This window comes from Abramis brama, assembly GCF_963993115.1.
Source record: "Abramis brama genome assembly, chromosome: 4".
In the NCBI taxonomy this organism is placed as follows: domain Eukaryota; kingdom Metazoa; phylum Chordata; class Actinopteri; order Cypriniformes; family Leuciscidae; genus Abramis; species Abramis brama.
The window spans coordinates 29,645,321-29,667,081 of record NC_139966.1 but is presented as its reverse complement, the minus strand read 5'-3'; the positions used below and the strand labels follow the sequence as shown (position 1 = coordinate 29,667,081).

General features: G+C 35.7%; 1 protein-coding gene across 5 annotated transcripts in view; it reads right to left on the bottom strand.

Annotated features, from left to right (window-relative positions):
- The window catches only part of LOC311080558 (uncharacterized protein), a 34,156-nt gene extending 29,305 nt beyond the window's left edge, over window positions 1-4,851 (bottom strand). For 4 of the 5 annotated variants that reach the window (XR_014605637.1, XR_014605638.1, XR_014605639.1 and 1 more), the window contains exons 1-2: window positions 4,805-4,851; window positions 4,087-4,237 (exon numbers count right to left, since the gene is read on the bottom strand). Coding sequence is in view for 2 of the 5 variants with exons in the window: in XM_084110551.1 (XP_083966677.1) it covers window positions 4,087-4,171 (85 nt within the window). In the remaining 3 variants the exon portion in view is untranslated. Of the gene's footprint in view, window positions 1-4,086; window positions 4,238-4,636; window positions 4,772-4,804 lie in introns of those variants that run through there. The other variant, XM_084110552.1, reaches the window with a different exon arrangement.
- Window positions 4,852-21,761: the final 16,910 nt, after the last annotated feature.

The following is a 21,761-nucleotide window of genomic DNA, read 5'->3' as shown; positions in this document are numbered from 1 at the left end:
TTTTTCACAGGAGTGACCTCCTAAGACTCCTGAATCCTTGCAGAGTCCAACAATACCAAACATGCCAGGTTTCGCCTTATGGTTTTTGTAAGTGTCATTTAGAGCTTTAAAAAATTGTGTTTATCTTCAAAGCCGTTAGTCCGATCGAGACAACAACAAAAAAACACAGGAAATTTGAAAACATAGGTAAATAGCTAAACAATAACGCCAAAATGTTAAAATTATGATAGGAACTGACAAAAAAATGTCAATTTCACCCATGGATCATTTTGATGCTCTCACATGTTTGAAACAAACAATGATGGATTGTCATGAAATTTGTTTTGAATTGGGACTGGCGAATCCCCGTCCATACTGTCAATGACCATTCGCAAAGACCCGCCCACTTTAGTTACTGTTGCTATGTCTGACAAGCGACGCCACTCTCACACCACACCAAGTTCTCACGCAGTGAAAAATACATTGCGGATCAGAGAGGAGACTGCGCGCTGACAGACAAGTACTTTTGATATGAAACAAATGGCGCTTTTCCACTACAGCCAGCTCGGCTCGGCTCGGCTCGGTTCGGCTCGACTTGACTCGGCTTTGTTTGGTTTTCCACTGTGTAAAAGTTGTACCTGTACCTGCTTCCAGGTACTTTTTTTTGTACCACCTCCGGCGAGGTTCTAAGTGAGCTGGGGCAAGCTGAGGCGATACTAAAATGTGACGTGAAAACACGGCAGACTGCTGATTGGTCAGAGAGAATCGTCACTATTCACTGCGTCATCATTGCACGTGCCAGACGGAGTATCCTGAATAAAACAAAAACATCCAAAAACAGCATACACTCGATTTCCTCCATTGTCCATTGTGTGTGGCAGCGGATGTATCTCGCGTAGAAGATTAAGTCACGGCAGTTTCCTGCGGCGTCGCTATGACGACCAGGTACTATTGTGGAGGTACTATCTGCAATGGAAAACGGAGCGAAAAGCGAGCCGAGTCGAGTCGAGTCAAGTCGAGTTGAGCTGGTACTGGTAATGGAAAAGCGCCAAAAGTCTCACCTTTCAAATGTAGTCATTTTTTAGAGACATTTAAACAATAAATACCGCTTTGTGACTCTTTAATGTGTCTGACAGATCGCTGTAGACTCGAGGCTCAGTTAAAGCTGCTCGTGAACCGATCATCTCTTCCTTCTAGTTAATTTATAGCATTAAAATAAACATGAATGAACATAAAAGGAATGTTGTTTTAAAGTGCTAAGACATCAGTACACTTTGTTTTTCAAATTTAAATCCTCCAAAGTTAATCTACTAATTCTCCTGACTGCTTTGTGGGACAAAATATGGCGGATTATGATTAGTCAGATCACATGTCAATCAAACTCCCTGCGAAGGGTCAATTGAGAATGCCCGTGCGCACAATCCTGGCCTAACAATGTGTTATGGTGCGCTGTCACCAGTGTTTTTTTTTTTTTTTTTTTGGTGAGCGTAGGCTCCTCCTGATTTTGTTAGTCATCTCATCTCTTATATGCTGTGTATGATCATATCCTGCCCTATTCATGGTAGCCTACTCGCGGACATTGCGTCATCAATGTCATCAATTGCGTCATCAAGGGGCCCGTTACGCCACTGAATATAATTGTCTAAACTCCTTATCAAAATTACATATTTACAACAAATTTGACACATATATATAGGCACACTTTGAGTACTACTAATAAAAGTGGTGGAGATCAGGCAAGACTGTAAGAAGACTCACGCAAAAAGGTGCTATAACTGTAAAAACGCTTTAAAACCATATATTTCCTATGGCAAACTGCATGTATTGGCTGTAAATTGACTTTTTCATCTATGATGGCAGTTGTTAAATGCTTGCTAAATAAAACGTAATGTCTTTTGATGCTTGTGTGCTTAAAGGCCTTAACTGCTTGAACCCCGATAAATGCTGCTTGTTATTATTATTATTATTATTATTATTGTATATTGTAATATTACTAATATATGGGCAAAATCACACAAGAAGGCAGAGTAGCGCATGTAATCACAATCGTGCTGATATAGAGCCATATCGTGTGACTTTAATATGTTGTTGTACTGTATATCAAAATAACTCACATATGATGCATTTGCTTAAATTCCAAAATTTATCAAACACTTGATAAAGTAGAAAATACAGTGTAAGTGCAAACGGTGCTTTCGTGTAAATTTGTGATTATGTTGTAGATCTATTTAATTAACCTCATACAGGATGTGAGTTCATTAATCCTCTATCAAAGCGCTTCAGTGTTCATTCATTCTTCTGCTTTAACTTGTGCAGCTCAAACAGCAATGCATGACATGGCAATACGCTGCTTTTAAGAACGATTAAGTTACGATTGCACATTTTATTAGTACTTTAAGAATGACAGCATTCTAAACAGAGCCATATTTCTTGATATGCGTCGATGTGTGACAGCAGGACATGTGCGCAGAGCTCTGCTTCACTCCCTGCAGGGAGTAATATATATCCGTGCAGCGCATGATGGATTCAGTTTATTGACACCTCGGGGAAACACAGGAACATGCATGCATGAGAAAATAAAGCGCAGAATTTTAAAAAGAGTTAAGTGCAATAAGCCTCAAAAAAGGATTCAATGCACTGCCTGGGTTCAGACCTAAAGTGCGCACACAGATTGATAGCATAATTGATCATTTGATTGTTGCAAACAATGTTGAAACGCAATGTTCACACTGTGGTATGCAATTTTTTTATTAAATAAAAGGATGGTAAAAAAGCAGGGCAGAAACACACTGGTCATATTGGATCGACTATATTGGATCAGACAGCAATGTCTAAACGTGCAAGTATCATAAAGTTTTGTTGATCACAGAGCTTGTATTTTGCCAAAAACCCTATGGATTTTTTTTTTTGTTTGTTTTTTCTTTTTTTTTTGAGGGAACCACTCTGTTGATGGCAGCATTAGTATTTGTCTCGTCATGTGATCTCAATATGTTTGTCGACATGAGGCAACCTGCTCCATGTAGGGGTGTGCGATATCACGATTTTTGTATATCATACAATATCGTAGTATTGTGCTACAGTGCATTCTATCAGTTGCAGTTCTGGCGCCTCCGTCTCAGCATACTGTACAACTCGACGTACATTCACATCACATACTAACGCAGAGGTATAGTTGCCGTTTGTCATAATGCCGCTTGTCCATAAAGGGATAGTTCACCCAAAAATGTAAATTCTGTCATTATTTACTCACTCTAATGTTGTAACAAACCTGCATTCATTCATTTCTTTCTTTCTTTCACACAAAAAAAGGATATTTTGAAGAATGTGGGTAACCAAACAGTTGCTGGTCCCTGTTGACTTCCATAGTAGGAAAAATATACTATGGTTATTGGTTAGCCACATTCCTCAAAATAACTTTTATTTTCAACAGAAAAAAAGAAACTTATTCGGGTTTAAAACTACTTGAGAGAGTAAATTACAATTTTCATTTGGGGGGAGCTATCCCTTTAATGTTAATAAAACAGCAAAACACAAAGAGAAAATCACTCACTGCTCTTGACTGAGAACTTAAATACAGTAGCTTTGATAAGAATCAATGAATAAATGTTTTATTTTTATATTTGTTCATTTCTTTCTTGAATGCTACCGTTCAATACATTTTGTACATTTTGTCAATACAAATACATTGTTTTTTTATATTATGTTGTGTATGTAATGTGTATCTTTGTTCTTATTTTTTAATAACAAAGAAAATAATGACAAAGGTTTTTATCTTTGGCACTTTGGCTTAAATGTCTTCCATTATTTTTTATTTTGTTACATTGTAAGGCTTTGTTTTTAAAATAGGGACATTAGTTTGGCTGTAATGCCCAGTCACTTGCAAAATAGTAAAACCAACATGAAAAAGAATTGTGATAAAATCTGAATTGTGATTTTCCTAAAAAAAAAATCATGATATATTTTTGCCATATGGCCCCCACCCCTAGCTCTATGTCAAAAAAAAAAAACACTTTAATTAAGACACTCATATGACATTCTTCAAAAAAAATATTCATTTCTGTAGAGCTGGACATTTTAATAAGGATAAGCTTTGAGAATGAAACAAACCTGTTTGTTCCTCAGTATCTTCTTGTTTCACACTAAATGTTTCTTCAATCTTCATGTCTTCTCTCTCCTCTTTAATAAATGCCATCTTTATAATAATTGTGTCACGTGGATCTCAGTCGCTTCACCAGGAGTTGTTCTGTGTGCTTGGACACTGTTATGATTAAGATGAGAATAATTAACAGAAAGAAAAATACATTCAAACTAAATCTCTGTGCGATTCTCAATCAGCTCTAGTTCAGTAGTTCAGTAAGAGAGTCAGTCAGAGTGAGAGTTAATGGACTAATTAGCCATGGACAACAACAAAAAACTAGCACGACAAATAAAAGAACACAAATTTTACATACACTTTAAATTTGTTTTAATGTTTTTGAATGATCTGTATATTCTATTTAATAGATTCAACAACATTCGCAGTTGGCTTGTTAAAGTTGTCATTACACGTTTGTTTGACAGCTTACACTGTTTTGACAAGCATCGTCAGCGCGCGGCGATTCGATCAATAATAATAATTCTTTGCTGCCAAATAGTTGATGGAAGAAATGAGACGCACCTTTTCTGTTACAAATACATGGATGCACTTTACTCACAAAACGTTCATTAATGTTATTTATTACATTATCACACTGCTACATTCAGTAATAATACATTCCACAGCTCTCTGTAAACTGTCTGTACGGTTTATTGATTTTAAAAACTATAAATGGTTAAAAACACAAACCTTTCTTCAACCGAATCACAGACGCAACCGTATGACGTCACACATCCAGACCAAAATAAAAGTCCTTTTTACACGCTAAAAATAATAGAAATTCACATTAAGAAAACGTATTTAAATTATAAGATAAATGATTCATTTAAGGTTGATTCCCAAAACTTTGACAAATTTTCAAAAGCTTCTAAATGTAAGCAAGTGTGAAATGCAATTATAAACAAATGCAATTTGTGATATTCTCAATCATAGATAAATTCAAGTATGTTGTTCATTTAACAAAGAACTTTTAAATATTTTAAACTCATTAAGAATTTATTGATCAAAATTAAATATGTGGTTTCAAGGAAATCTAATTATTTAATTTATTAACTAAAACTGTATAAAAATATATCCTCATTATTCCTATTAGTTTATCCACAGAATATAAAGGCAATCAATATAATCAAATTTTAACTTTATTTGATTAAAGTGCATTACATTAAAGGTTCATGACTGCAAAGGATTACAGTGATGGTAAATCTGATTTTGTCCTAAAGGAACACTTAAAATAAAATGGTTGAAATTTGGTGATCATTTCCCCAGATTTCTTTTATTAAAATTCAGAATTCTTTTATTAACAAATCTGTCTTCTATGATGATTGGATGGAAATTAACATATGGTCTGTCTTTGATCTTATTGATAATGTTCTTTTATATGCACAATTTTGTTTAAAATATTTTTTGCACTATAAAGGAATAATGTCTGATTAAATCCTGTTCAGTTTCTTCAATTTTCAGAAAATATGATATTGCATATTCAGTTGTTTCTCCTCGTCTACCCTTATTAATAGTGAATGGTGTTCAGTTTCCAGAAGATTAAATAACCAGTTCACTAGAAACAATGATAAAAGACTTACAATATCCAGTTACAGCAGTTGGAAACTCAGAAATGAAGATAAGAGACTCAGTGAATCTTCAGCAGGATTCATTATTGAGATCGTACTGCAGTCATCTGCAGTCATCAAGTCTGACTAAAGCAGTGAATCATGGGAGTTTTATAATTAATTATTTAATTAATTACATTTATATAGCGCTTTATGACCACAGAGAGTCAGGACAAAAGCACTCGATCGCGACCTTAAACAAAGTATGCAAAAGATGTAAGCATACTGTAAGGATGTAATAAGTTTCACTAGCTCTAATCCAATCAGCATAAGTATAGCACTCATTATCATAGAGATCAGGGAAAGTCACACCTTCAGGTTTTGCGTTCACACTTAAATCAGGCGTTGATGATCATGAACGATGAGCACTGAATTAAAGGAATGAGGCAGAAGAGCAAGAGCATCACAGACAAAAGGTGACGGCCTCAGTTATCATGATTTTACATTTGTGTTCACACACACCTAAAGAGAACAGAATGTGTGGATTGATCAGTGAGATTCTTGCTATGAGAGTTTTCATTCGCTGGACGACAGTCAATTTAGACTCTTTAGACTCTTTAAATCACTATTGTGTAGTTGTGTAGTTTCTCAAAGTGTTTTATGTGTTGTTGAACGGATCTCACGAGAATTGTGTCTGGATGAACCCAGCACTGAGCATTTGGAAAGTAGTCCTCAATATCCAGACACATTGGGCCATATTTTAACGATCTAAGCGCATAGTCTTAGGCCGTGTCCGAATCCACTTTTGCTAGTTTAATGACGGGAAAAATGGTTGGTGCATGGTATAAAAGGGTTGTCCCTATTCTCTTAATGAGTAATGAGTGTGTTTTGGCGTAACGTGCAATAAACCAATCAGAGTCTCATCTCCCATTCCCTTTAAAAGCCAGTTGTGTTTGCGCCATGGCGGATTTGCTATTTGCATGGCAGAATTTGCAAGCGGAAAAACTGAATGCTTCTCCAGAGCGCAAACGGATCTGCTTGTGCGCGTGATTAAAGCAGACCATTTACAGGACGGATCCGGTGGCCGGATTCCACTATATCTTTATGTACACAATAATAATCTTTTATATTGTAATCCTTTTATTTTTAATATTTGGCATGTATGTGTGCTGCTGTGCATCCCTTTGTGTGTAATAAGCAGAATGTACGCGCGTTGTGGACCCACCTATAGGCACATATTAATAATGCACCCTTTAAATAAAAAAAAAAAAAATAAAAAAAAATATATATTTTTTTTTGTCTCAAAATAGCAACGCACCAATAACACACCTCGTATTCACCTCGTATTCAGACCATTCATGGACGCACAAATGGGCGCAAATGGATTTGCTATTTAAACAACGTGAGAATGATAACTGCGTTGTGCAGAAACTAGCAAAAATAAATAAAAATGTACTAAAAAAAAACAATATTATCTGACACTTAACAATTACATAACACTGTGCACATACCTTAAAGCTGCAGTCTGTAACTTTTAGCGCTCTTGCGGTTAATAAACAGAACTGCATGAGTCTTGCTGAAGAACATTCTCTCTGTTTATGTTCATGATGAGTCACGCAGGTACTGGGCTACTCCGCCGTGGTATGACCCGAACCAGTCTAAATTAGTCCGGATATACATTTATTACAGGTGTACCGTAGAGATTCAGGATAAGACAAAAACATGGCTTGGAAAATGGATTCATGATGTACTCGCACATTATATAAATGTTGTCAATTTTACACGAATTTGACATTTGCAGTAGGCCTATATGTAGCTCAGTCATACTTTTGATAAGCAGGGACATTTCGCGACTTTAAAAAAATTAACCATTTACATGCTTAGGAGTTCAGATATAAAAAAGCTGACTCGTTAGGTAATGTTTACGCATTGAAATCAGATGGTGGCGGGGTGGCTTCACTTGTTGTGATGTCATGAGCAATACAGTCAGTTCAGTTTTGATGCCTGAACAAAACCAGGCCAGCCAACGTCAAAATCCCGAAACGTACTGGTGGTCAACCAAGCCCTGTAAAAGCACACTGTACCATCTGTTGTAATAATCAGTGTTAAAGCTAGAGGGAGCTATGATGGGAATGTGTGTTCCATCCAGGGAAACAGAATCTTGAGACTATGGACTTCTTCAGAGTTTGGCATCCTAATAAACTTTCTTTTCAGTTGGTGTGTAATGTCTTGATTTGGTTTTTAGTAAATATTTAAAATAAACTTAACATGATTTTATAGAACTGGCTTCTTGTAATAAACACACTGGAATAAAGTGTGTATAAATAATTTAAACATTATGTCATTGCGTGCAGAAATGAAGGTAATCTTACCTGACACTGATATTACAGTGGCCAGTCTGTACAGTTTACGGGAACTTGCTCTTCTTGCTCTTCTTGTTGATTTTTTATTTTTTATTTCTTCACTGGGAATAATTGGCATTCAACAAGCAGAAAACGGACACACTAGCCAGAGCTTCTGCAGTAGTTCACGTTGTCCAAAACACAGAAGGAAAAGCGTTGGAGAAAAAATATTATCCGCAATCACAGACATTCGCATTCCGACGAGATTAGACTTCTTAAAGGACTGTTGCGTTTGCCGAAAAACAGTAGGTAATTTTCTTCTGGAATATTTACAGAGGTTGTGTGAAAAAAACACAGATTTGGCATATTCAGACGGGTGTAAGGTTTACTTATAATGTTGGTTAATTTTTTTATCACAATAAAAGTCATATATTTGCAAACATGGTTATTTTCTACCCTGTATTATTATACTATAGTGACCTTCTATGTCAAAGAGCAATTGACATTTTATTTTTATTATGCCATGACTGTTTAAAAAAAAAAAAAAAAAATCCTTTCTTCACAGGAGCACACTTTACAAAGCAGTGCTGCCTGATCAGGATGTGCTTTAAGTTTCAGAGGTTTACAAAGACTCCTCAACAGACATTGCACTGTTCATACCACAATGGCAACGGCAAAGTCCCACTGGTTGGGTCTGCTCTTGGAAAAGTCCTTGCATACTCAGTCCGAAATTCTCCCATAACGTTTGCACGTAAAAAAATAAATACGACCTCGCGTTGTGTTAATCACATTTACACACTGCCTCCGAAACTTTCGTCCGTCATAAATTCGGATCGGGTTGAATTATCTGCGTTTTCAGCATTTTGAGAGGTGTTCTAACAATTGGTTCACGGAAAGTCTTCTTTTTAATATACAGCTCCAGTATCGCTAGCAAACTATCAAACTGAGCAACTGACATCCTGAAGTAAACTTTGAATATCTCAGGATAATCCCGCAGCTCTTTGATAAGGAGGTGGAACTCTGCTTCCTCTCTACACAATCTCAGGATTGGATGGACCCAATATTTCCTCTTTTTCTCTTTTTAAGAAGGAAGAGGACAACAAAATCATCCTCACTGCTTGAAGACTCCATTTTATATTGACTCGATTTTTTCCGCAACGGATTAATTAATACGCATTGGACTCAGTGTGCAAGGTTTCTGTGCGTGAAATATTTCTAGGATGACAAATACAAAAAAAAAAACACTTGCGGAATTTTCGGACTTGGTGTGCAAGAAACTTAAGAAGGCAGTCCCATCTCCTTCCAGCATCGACTGCCAGTGAGCCGGACAGTAATTTTCCACCCAGATGCTCCTCCTCCATCACTTCTACCCTTAGATAGGTACAGGCTTGAGCCTACCAGCTGTCAGTTTGTGTGAAGTCACCAACAGCAATTATATCTTCAATCACTGGAGACTACATTGGACATGGCCAGAAGAATAAGAATCATTGGACCTTGTAGCCATTCTGGAGTATTGCAGAACAATAGAGACTAACTTCTTGCCTTGTGGGTTTGTCATCCACCTTGATGCCCCCTGGTCAGGGTCATCACCTAATGATGTTGTGTTTGAACCAACTGAAAGACCGCACTGAGGCCTGCTTGAAATAAAATGCCCGAATGCTGTAGCTATCTAAAATTGCACAGTAGCACCATGGAACTAAAATCGCAGCACAGCTACTACTGGCAGATCTAAGACTAGCTCTTGATTACAGGAATAGAGTGGTGTGATTTTGTTGTTTTTGCAGAAGAAGACATGGTAATTCAGTGTATATAAAGAGACAATGGAGTAGCCAGAACAATTAGAGAGAAAGGAGATTACTTCTGTTTCTATTCTTACATGTAAGCAGAGTCGTTACAGTCAGCGTTTTATATTTTTTTAGTTTTAATTGTTAACTTGTTCATAAAAAAATGCAACATTTGTAAAATAAACTTTGTTACAAAGTTTTTACAGGAGTTACAAGCTCATTTAAAGGAGAGGGAATTTTTTCATATACAGAAACTACTACACAGGTTGAGTAAAAGGTGAACTGTCGCTTTAAATTCAGGGGTGTTCATACCTGCTAGTGGAGAGCTATACTGTCCCACAGAGTTTAGCTCCGACCCCAAACAAACAAACCTCAACCAGCAAACCACCAACCACCAAATTAAAGTGTTAAGGGTTTCTTGAAAATTACAGGCAGGTGTGCTTGATTGGGGTTGGAATTGTAGTCTGCAGGACAGTGGCACTCCAGGAGCAGGGCTGAACACTCCAGCTTTAATTTGAAGGACAAGTTCACTGATTTTCAACCAGCTTTGCATTGTTAGAATGTCGACAGTATACGTAAAAAAACAATGTTTAATCTTTCTCCATTTTAGCTGTACTGAGAGATATGTCTGTTTATTTGTCAGAAAAACCCTGCCGGATGACACAGTGTGTAGTTTTGCTGACAAATAAAGACTTTGGTTTCACTCATCTTGGAGTCAGATGGGGATGTCTCAGGTAGGGGGCATCTTGGTCGATGGTCTCAAACATTTGCTCTCTGCGTGGGTAGAGTATTGTGATTCCACGCAAAAAGAGAAGGGACAGTTCCCCTTTTAAGTTTTCTTAGTGTCCTAGTAGTCAAAACAAAATCATCTCGTTGGAAATGTACACTACACACTCTAGTGTTTTTTGTAGGACTGAAGTTGTCCCTGCGAATATTGGCTAACCACTGAGCCCGAACGTCTGAGTCAATCGGGAACGCGTGAAAGCTTATGACGGAGTTATAACGAGATGAATTAGCACATTGGGGTACACAGCAATGTAACGATGATCTTCTCTCCTGTCGCTGATAGATTAGTTTGTCCTTTTTTACTTTAAACCCGCTCATATTCGCTCTTTTCTCTTCCCTTACAGTGTTATTACGATCGGAAGTAAGCATGGAAACACTTGCTTCCGGGAAGTTTACGCACGCCATCTTGTGCACCGAGCCCGTCATCTTTGTTTGTTCCTCCGCATCTTCTTGTTTCACTCTGAATGTTTTATCAATCCTCATGTCTTCACTCTCTTCTTTAATAAACGCCATCTTTGTTTGTTCCTCAGTATCTTCTTGTTTCATTCTGAATGTTTCTTTAATCTTCATTTCTTCACTCTCCTTTTTAATAAGCACCATCTTTGTTTGTTCCTCTGTATCTTCTAGTTTCACTCTGAATGTTTTATCAATCCTCATGTCTTCACTCTCTTTTTTAATAAACGCCATCTTTGTTTGTTCCTCAGTATCTTCTTGTTTCATTCTGAATGTTTCTTTAATCTTCATTTCTTCACTCTCCTTTTTAATAAGCACCATCTTTGTTTGTTCCTCTGTATCTTCTAGTTTCACTCTGAATGTTTTATCAATCCTCATGTCTTCACTCTCTTTTTTAATAAACGCCATCTTTGTTTGTTCCTCAGTATCTTCTTGTTTCATTCTGAATGTTTCTTTAATCTTCATTTCTTCACACTCCTCTTTAATAAATGCCATCTTTATAATAGTGTCAGATGGATCTCAGCTGCTTCACCTGGAGTTTTTCTGTGTGTTTGGACAATAAGATGAGAATAATTAACAGAAAGAAAAATAAATACAAACTAAATCTCAAACTAAATACACTGCCCTAAAAACTACTGTCTTTTCAGTGCTATGTGATCGAAGGAAAAAATCATTCATATCCCTTGGATCAGATTAGCAATGCAGATCAAACACTTGTGTTTTTTGACATCCCTACATATGTCACTTACTGTACATAATAGAGGTGAGAAATCAGTCACAGTGAAATCTACTAAATGAGAACTTCGGGTTATTTTTATGGTAGCTATGCCATAAAGTTTTCATTTTTGTTATATTCAGTGTTGTCTTATATTCGGAACAATACGGTGATATGGATTTATGCTGCCTTCACTTTTGAAGTTGTGATTACGAGCTCATTGCATTCAAATTTTGTCTTGAGAGGGCGTTCATGTCCAATTTTTTAACTAGGAAACTATAATTCTGATAGCACATGAAGTCAGCATTAGACACTTTAAATACAAACCTTTCCTTAGCTGAATTGAATCACAGGAGTGTGGCGCAGCCTTATGATGTCATATCATCAGACCAAAATAAAAGTCTTTTCCACACACTAAAATCATAGAAATGTACATATAGAAACCACATAGAAATAATATAGAAAACATACAAATAATATTAAAATCATCCAACCCCTTTCACAGATCCCAAAAGAAATCAATAACACTGAGCTTTTTCAAAAGATTCTGGCTTAATTACCTGTTCTTAATTAATAATACCAACTACAGAGCATTTGTAATATTCTCTGTCAAGGATAAAGTCAAGTATCATGTTCTTCATATTACAAAGGATTAGAAAGACCTTTTGAATATTTCAAACTGGTTAAGAATTTGTAGATCAAAATTACATTTGAGGGATTAAAACAATTAATTTAGTCTGTCTGAAATGAACACTAAATTAAAATGTTTAAATTAATAATTTCTTGTAAATGGTAATCAAATCTGGTTTAACTTTCCTCAGATTATCTTTATTAAAATTAGCAGTCTGGAATTTGTGTTGAAATGTGACTAATATAAATAAGTTATCTATTAAACATGCAAATTTCCTTTTCTGTTAGAAACAAACATAATTTTAGTCCCTGTAAAAATAGATACAAACTAAAAAGTAACAAACCTGTCTTCTATACGGATTGAATGGAAATGAACATATGGTCTGTCTTTGATCTTATTGGTAATATTCTTTTATACAAGCAATTTTGTTTAACATATTTTTTGCAGTATAAAGGAATAATGTTCACTGATTAATGCCTGTTCAGTTTCATCAATTTTTTTGAAAATATGATATTGCATATTTAGTTGTTACTCCTCATCTACCTGTATTAAGAGTGAATGGTGTTCAGTTTCCAGAAGATGAAATAACCAGTTCACTAGAAACAATAATAAAATACTTACAATATCCAGTTACAGCAGTTGGAAACTCAGTGAAGTGAAGATCAGAAACTTAGTGAATCTTCTGCAGGATTCATTATTGAGATCGTACTGTCACGCTGCAGTCATCAAGTCTGACTAAAGCAGTGAAACATGGGAGTTTTAAAGATATTTTAGGAGGCCGTCCTCACAGGTGAAGACAAAAGCACTTGATCGCGACCTTAAAGTATGTAAAGGATGTAAGCATACTGTAAGGATGTAATAAGTTTCACTAGCTCTAATCCAATCAGCATAACTATAGCACTCATTATCATAGAGATCAGGGAAAGTCACACCTTCAGGTTTTGCGTTCACACTTAAATCAGGCGTTGATGATCATGAACGATGAGCACTGAATTAAAGGAATGAGGCAGAAGAGCAAGAGCATCACAGACCAAAGGTGACGGCCTCAGTTATCACGATTTTACATTTGAGTTCACACACACCTACAGCAAAACAGATTCATTTAAATATTTTAAATTAAATTTATCTTGTGCTGACTTTCTACTATGCAGTAATGATATTGAAACAACAGATCATGTTTTCTTTTCACGTCCAATCATAGAGTTGTCAAGAATGTTTTTTAAGTGGATTAATAAATCCATTGATGTGCCTTTGTGAAAGTAACCTTACTATTTGAGGAACACAAATAGTGATTATACAGTAAACTACATATAAATTCAATGTACATTAAGCCAAACTTATCAAGACCCAACCTTTTCAAACATACAAGTCACCTCAAGATAAATCTTAGTTCATTGTATGCTGTAAAATAATTACCACAAAGTAAAATGTGATTTTTATCAGAAAAACTGCAGAGCTTCCCTTGTGAAAAGGAAGTGTGCTTAAAGGGGTGGTTGAACATAAAAGGCTAAAAGTTTTTGAAATTTTCAGTGCATGTCTGTGTGAGTGCAAGCTGTTGTAGCTCCGCCCTCTGCCAGGAGCAGCAGCTCATTTGCATTTAAAGGGACACACACAAAACGGTGCGTTTCTGCTCACCCTCAAAAACTGACAATTTTAACATGCTATATAAAAATATCTGTGGGGTATTTCGAGCTAAAACTTCACATACAGACTCATCAAATACGTATTTTACATCTTGTGAAAAGGGCATTATACCACCCCTTTAATTGTATTGAAAGCGTACTTTTTGTGTGCTTCAAATCATAAAAGTATACTTTTTGAAAAGTGCACTTGCAGATAATAAAATTAAAATTAAAGAGCACTTAAGTGTACTTAAAGGGAATACACTTTAATGACAATATCTCTTAACACACTTAAGTGCACTTTTTACAAATGCAATTTGTAATAATATCTAATTAAGCTTAAAGCTGCAGTCCGTAGCTTTTTTGGGTTAAAAATTTTCCAAAATAAATTTTTGAGCAAGTACATAACCAGCCAGTGTTCAAAACTATCTGCTTGCCTTAGCTCGATTCTAAACGGCAAGCCTGTAATAATGTTTTAAATTCCAGTGGTACTGGTGGATTTCCACGGGAAATTCGCGCATGTCTTTGCGTCATTACGTCACATCTGTCCACATAAAGAAGGTGTCTCGGCTAGTAGGCTATATTGCGTGTGAGGATGTTGGAGGTGGAGATTTATAGCCTTTTCTCGCAGCACTTGATATAATTAAACTTGTCGATTTGATGGCGGATCCAGAAAGGTTCAAACGACAATCACCAGTGACAACTGGAGATTCACCTGTTGTAAAATGCGAAAGACTTTGGAGAAAAAAAGAGACCGCAACCGGGCCCATGCGAAAACAAGGATAAATATCGGGAGGGCATTAAATGTAGTCACGCAATGCTGATGTTGTTAACATAAAAAATTTGAGAACAAAGTACAATTTTCACGGTTTGACATGACATTCTTATGACATTCTTACTTCCAAAAAGTAGAATCTGTGATTGCGAATGCCAGTATCCACACCACCAAGCGCGGTCATTGACAGCAGCACATTCTCCTCAAAACATTGGATTCATCCGCACTGTGCCATGCCGAGGCACAACGCACGTAAAGTTGATAATTCCGTGAATAACTGCAATTGCAGATTTCGAACAGAGATGGCGACAAAGAGGAAACACTGTGGACTGCAGTCATTGAAGTCATTTAAGTCATTGAAGCCATTGACTGGCCCTCATGTTCCCCAGACCTGAATCCAATTGAAAACCTTTGGGATGTTATGTATCAGAGCATCCGAAGCTGCCCAAGTAGCACCACAGATGATGATGATTTTGGTTTCCATTGACCATTGTCACATCATTTTGTTCTCAACAAATTACACAATGTATAAACTGTAAGTAAAGATTTTCAACTTGAATAGTCTGTTCATTGAGATCCAATGTGTGATTTAAGTGTTTCATTCACTTTTTTTTTTTTTTTTGAGCCGTGTATGTTTCAGTACAGATGTGTGATGTATGAATTCCGCCATATAAATGCATACACTGTTTTTAGCCTTTTAAAAAAACATATTAGTCACTATTTGTATTATAATACAAGGATATCTGATAAATGTTTTCCCCCTAAGCAGGGTAAAAAAATCTCACTCTTTAATTAGTAGTTCTTAATATTTTCAGCATATCATTTGACAACATGGTAGGACATCTGAGGTAACGTTACTTTGTACTGTAAAATCACCCTACCATGGTCTAATAAGAATCTTCGGTAAAGTTACACTGAAGTATTTTATGTGGTCACAGACGCGAAGCAGAAACGCGCAGTAGGATTTTCCGATGTGGTAAAGGATGAACCGATAGATATGGCCATTATTTTGCGCTACAGTAGGAAAATCTGACAAGGGCTGCGTTCCAGTCCACTTTTAGATACGCACTTGCAAATTTCCCTAAGCACTTCCCTTTGGGGGAATCCCTGCCGCCATTTTGAAGTGCGTTCCACTTCGTGAAGTGGATGAGGGAAGTTTATATGGACAGACCCTCGTTCCCTCGATTTTGACAGAGGGAGCGAGTACACTTCAGGCACCTATATGTCCCACAATGCAGTACGATTGTGACGTCACCACATATCCACCGTCTAATCACCACCACAACAAACAACCAGAGAATGTCTGAAACAACTCTATGATATATATTAATTATATATATTTTGTATTTAAAACAACCCAATACATCTAGTGAAAGGAAATGTTAAGTCCATGTCCAGCTTTAAATTGTAAGGAATTTATATCTTTGATTTGATAGTACACTTTAAAATAAGGTTCATTTGTTTATTATTCATATTAACTAACATTTACTAATCATGAGCAAAACATTTGTTAGGCTTATTTGTTAATCTTAGTTAATAATAATACAACTTTTAATTTTTAATTTTTTTCAACTTTTAACACTGTTTGTTCATGTTATGTCACAGTCAGTGCATTAACTAATGTTAACAAATACAACTTTGGATTTTAATAATGTTTTAGTAAATGCTGAAATTAATATTAACTAAGATTAATAAATGGTGTAGAAGTGCAGTTCATTATTAGTTCATGTTAACAAACTTAACTAATGAAACCTTATTGTAAAGTGTTACTGATTTCATGATAGCTAACACTTTAATGAATGCATACATTAAATTTATAACATCAACATAACTAAACATGAATTCCTCATAATTACCTACTTGATTCTCTGTTTTGTTTGGTAAATCATCATTTCCCTATTTTTGTTTGATGTGTTATGCATTCTAATTGTATCAACATCTTTTCATTGGTAATGAAGAGAGGCTCTCTGACCTACTGCTGCTCTCCATCGAGCGAGATATTCCAAATAATTGTGAGAAAGTCATTAAAATATATAAAAACACAACAGACAGACGGGTACTGCTTTAAATACAGGTGATTTATTTAAAAAATAAATTTGAAAAAGTGCCCTTTTTGGTCCTTCCGCCCCTGCCCCGGAGGAGGTCTGTGCACGCCACTGACATTAATACAAATCAAAACTCACATATATGCAGAAATAATCTAAAAGATTTGGGTGGGACAACAATGGCCCAAATCATGTGTTGTGCCGAATTTCGACCATAGAAGAAAGATGTCAACTCCCTGTCGGTTTTAATGTTCTTCGCCGGTGGTTTCTGTTCTGTTCTGTTTATTAATGGTTGTTCTGTCCTGCTTTATTTAGTACTTTTAATAATACTTTTAGGGCCATAATAGCGCCAGCATAAATTGTACGATTAGCCGGTACTGGCCCGAATCTGGGTTCCAAATGAAAATGTATATTCCTTATGCATTTAATTTTCATAGGGGGGCACACTTTTTTTAATGATCTGAGACAGACCAAAACCACAACCCGTAACTAAAATAGACCACAATAGTCTTGTTTTGTTAAATTATTCAAATAAAATGCTTTACCTTATGATCTCAACGTCTCTGTTTATTTTCTCTTAAAGGGTTAGTTTACCCAAAAATGAAAATTCTGTCAGTAATTACTCACCCTCATGTTGTTCCAACCGCGTAAGACCTTCGTTCATCTTCGGAACACAAATTAAGATATTTTTGATGAAATCTGAGAACTGATCACTTCTCCATAGGCTGCTAGGTGGCCGAAACTTGCTGGCCCAGAAAAGTTATTAAAGAGATCGTTAATATAGTCCAAGTGACTACAGTGGCTCAATCTTAAGTATATCAAGCGACGAGAATACTTTTTGTGCGCAAAAACAAACAAAAATAACAACTTTATTCCACTATTCATTTCCTTCTCTCTGGGCCTCTAGTTGGTTCACGTAGTGTTTTTGCGCAGCGCGTCTGTGTTACACGTCACCACGTAGGCTCACTATTGGCCGACGCTGGTCATGTGTGTGATGCGTGATGACGTGTAACACAGACACGCTGCGCAAAAACACTACGAGGCCCAGAGAGAAGGAAATGAATAGTGGAATAAAGTCGTTATTTTTGTTTGTTTTTGCGCACAAAAAGTATTCTCGTCGCTTGATATACTTAAGATTGAGCCACTGTAGTCACTTGGACTATATTAACTTAATCTCTTTAATAACTTTTCTGGGCCAGCAAGTTTCGGTCACCTAGCAGCCTATGGAGAAGTGATCAGCTCTCAGATTTCATCAAAAATATCTTAATTTGTGTTCCGAAGATGAACGAAGGTCTTACGCGGTTGGAACAACATGAGGGTGAGTAATTACTGACAGAATTTTAATTTTTGGGTGAACTAACCCTTTAACATTTCCACATTTAGCTAGTAGCCTATATTTTTTGTTAATCTGCATTGTTCGTCACATACACAACACAGTGCCATCTAGTGGCTTTCTTGAGTAACAGGCACAATCAACGTAACGTATATCATTAGTCTGATACCATGAAGACACAAATGAGCGATTTTTATTATTATACAAGCGAGCAGGGTATCACTGTAAAATGATCTGATTCGGTCCTTCATTTCCAAGATCAATGTCACAGCCACAGCGATGGCGATCACGTCACTAGGCCCATTCATAATTACACCCGCTGCTCTGTCTACGCTGTGTGTGAACTTGTGTCTCATTAGACAAATTCTCCATTCCTACCATCTCATTAGCTCCAGAGTCGTCTCCACACACGTTGTTGTTGGTCAAAGTCGTCTTTGTCAACGACGAATCTTTAAACCACTTTCTTATATAGCTTTGCAGTACAAAACCGCCAAAATTTGATTCTGAGATTGCATGCAATGCGCATCTGCGCAAAAGAATTACATATAAACAATACTGTATGCTTAACTAAATGAATTGCATGATTTATATATATATATATATATATATATATATATATATATATACTTACACACAACTGCATATTGTAATTTGAATAAATAAAACTACTAACACAAAAATAACATGACACTGAAAAGTCGAGAAGTCTGCTGCTGGAGACTTGCCATTGGCTGTTGTATTTGAATAATTAATGAGGTAGGTCTTTGCAAGGTTTGGGTGCTGTTTTGGGATGTTTTAAGTCATTTATGAATATAATTATATTTCAATTTACGTTCTGTGTAGTAATGCGTTGAATAATGAATTTTCTGAATCATTTCTGAAGATAATGTTTTTACGCATTTCTAGTGTTACCGTTGTATAGATTACTATTCCTGTGAGCTAAATTCTGCTGAAACAACTTGGTTATAAAGTGAGAATGATCACAATTGCAATCATTTAATATTGAACAGTAATGTAAGTTTGTATGGATGTCTTGTGCATTATATTAAGGGGGACACAATAAGTCATTTGGGGGGGCACTGCCTTGGCGACGGGCCTGCCTAGTTACAACAAACATCTACAAAATAACAATTAAAGTTACAATTTAATGATACAGACTTTATTCAGCCATATAGTGTCCTATTATTCTAATTGAATTTATTGATCAGATTTAAGAATTTGAAATAAAACATGAAGCATACATTTAATAAAACTACGGGGAAAATGCCCTTTATAAAGGTAGAAAAAAAATATTCTGATAAGAGTGTTTTCCAACAGTGATGTAATGAAACATTGACAATTTAAGTTTGAAGTGAGTAAAGCCTCTGCTTAGGCTATTAAGGGAATGTAATTTTGGCAAAATAAACCTTTTATTTTAAATACATTTTAATTTTAAAGCAGCCTACTTCAGTGTGATATGCTATCATACCATCATGCTTAACACAGAGAATTTGAATAATTGTAATGTGATGATCAGGTGCAGATATCTAAATCAGAGAATATCATAGGTTTGAGCGGTTGACGTGTGGATCAGTGGCGGCTGCTGGTCTTTCAAAGAGGGGAAGCTCATTTTCGGCCTACATCATAAAAATTATTCATTTATTTATACGTAAATTCTACGTTCATTTTCAAGAAAATGCTCTTTGAAAAATGAATGTAATAATATAATAAAGGTATAAATAATAATATAATAATAATATGTTTTTTAAATTATTTTAATAATTATTTAAAAATATAATAAGTAATAATATAATAAAGGTATAAATGTATAATTGTGTGAAATGTATTATGAAAATTGGCTAGCAATTTCGACAAGCAAATACCAAGAAATGATTGCAGCAGTTTGTCTTTGAAAAATCCGCGATGGGACTCATAGATATATATGTTACCGGCAAAGTGTGTAATCCGGCATTCTATAGAATGCCTAGGTAATGTATAGAATTAGGTAATGTATTTTTTGCAAAAAACATCAGGAATTCTATACATTGCCTAGGCATTCTATACAATACCGGGATTTCACACTTTGCCGGTAATATGGAGCTTAAAATATGACAATATGATTTGAATTTGAATTGTGTAAATTTGAATTATTTACAAGTGAAATCTAACAAAACTGAATTTTAGGTGGTAGTTTAAATAGTTCTGAATTTGATTTTTTTTTAAACGAATATTGAACATTTGAAATTTTACAAATTGAAATGTTTTTATGGCTGAATTTTATAGACCTGTATTTTCAAACAGCTAGTTTTTTTTGTTCTGAATTCGTATACTGCAAATATTCAGTTTAAAAAAATACAGATTCAAGTTTTCAAGATGAAGAAATTCGGAACTTCAAATTCAGTTTTTTAAAATTCAAGTTCAAAAATTCAAGTTCAAAAATTCAGATCTTACAGAAAGTAGGTCACAGGTCATCCACAGGGAAGAGTAAAGGATCTCAGATAAGTCAAACAGAGCATTTTGGCTGCACTGTTTTCTGCCGCAAACGCGGTGGTGGTTCAAGATAATCCATGTATCTTTCATTCAGTCGTTTTTTATTTAATATTAAGAGTAGAAAAATGAGAAAACAGCTTGAGTATTAGATTTCTAATATTCTAGTAATAATAGTCCTCTGCAGCAGTTGCACGGAGCTTACAAAACGCGTGTATTGCAACTATAGGCTACATTTAATTTTCTCATCAAACAACTAATTGACTGTGTTTCATTTTGATAATGAGCAGTCTGCGATATGAAGTAACGCCAGAACTGATAGCCTACTATGTTGTGTGAGAGCGCGATGCACGAGCGCCATCTCTTGGATTTGTTCCACTGCTGGGAAATAACTTAATACTCTGTTATTTATAGTCATACAGATAATATGACATAATTCGAAACAGTAAAATGTATATTTTTATTTGAGTATTCAAAATGACTACAAAATATCATGTCATTGAAAAATAAATAAAACAACATGATGCGCTGCTTTAGTGTGTCTTGGTCTCTAGATCTTTCTGGCGCACACCAAAAATGAACCAAAATACAGAGAATAGCCTTCTTGGCGCGCCTACTTTTGAAAGTCAACATTTAGATTATTTAACGTTAAATGCCTGAGTCACTTTGGAATAAATCACAGCGTTTCATGATAAAACGTGACTTAGCCTATACAGTCCAGAAAATAGGCTATAGGTTATAGCAAATTCAGACCAACTGCTGGTCTACACAGAGAAAAAGCCCTTTCTAGGCTCTTCTGTTGTACCGAGCCATTCGTTAGTCTAGTTGTTTGATGAGAAAATTAAATGTAGCCTATAGTTGCAATACACGCGTTGTGTAAGCTCCGTGCAACTGCTGCAGCGGACTATTATTATATTAGAAATCTAATACTCAAGCTGTTTTCTCATTTTTCTACTCTTAATATTAAATAAAAAAAACGACTGAACGAAAGATACATGGATTATCTTGAACCACCACCGCGTTTGCGGCAGAAAACAGTGCAGCCAAAATGCTCTGTTTGACTTATCTGAGATCCTTTACTCTTCCCTGTGGATGACCTGTGACCTACTTTCTGTAAGATCTGAATTTTTGAACTTTAATTTTTGAAC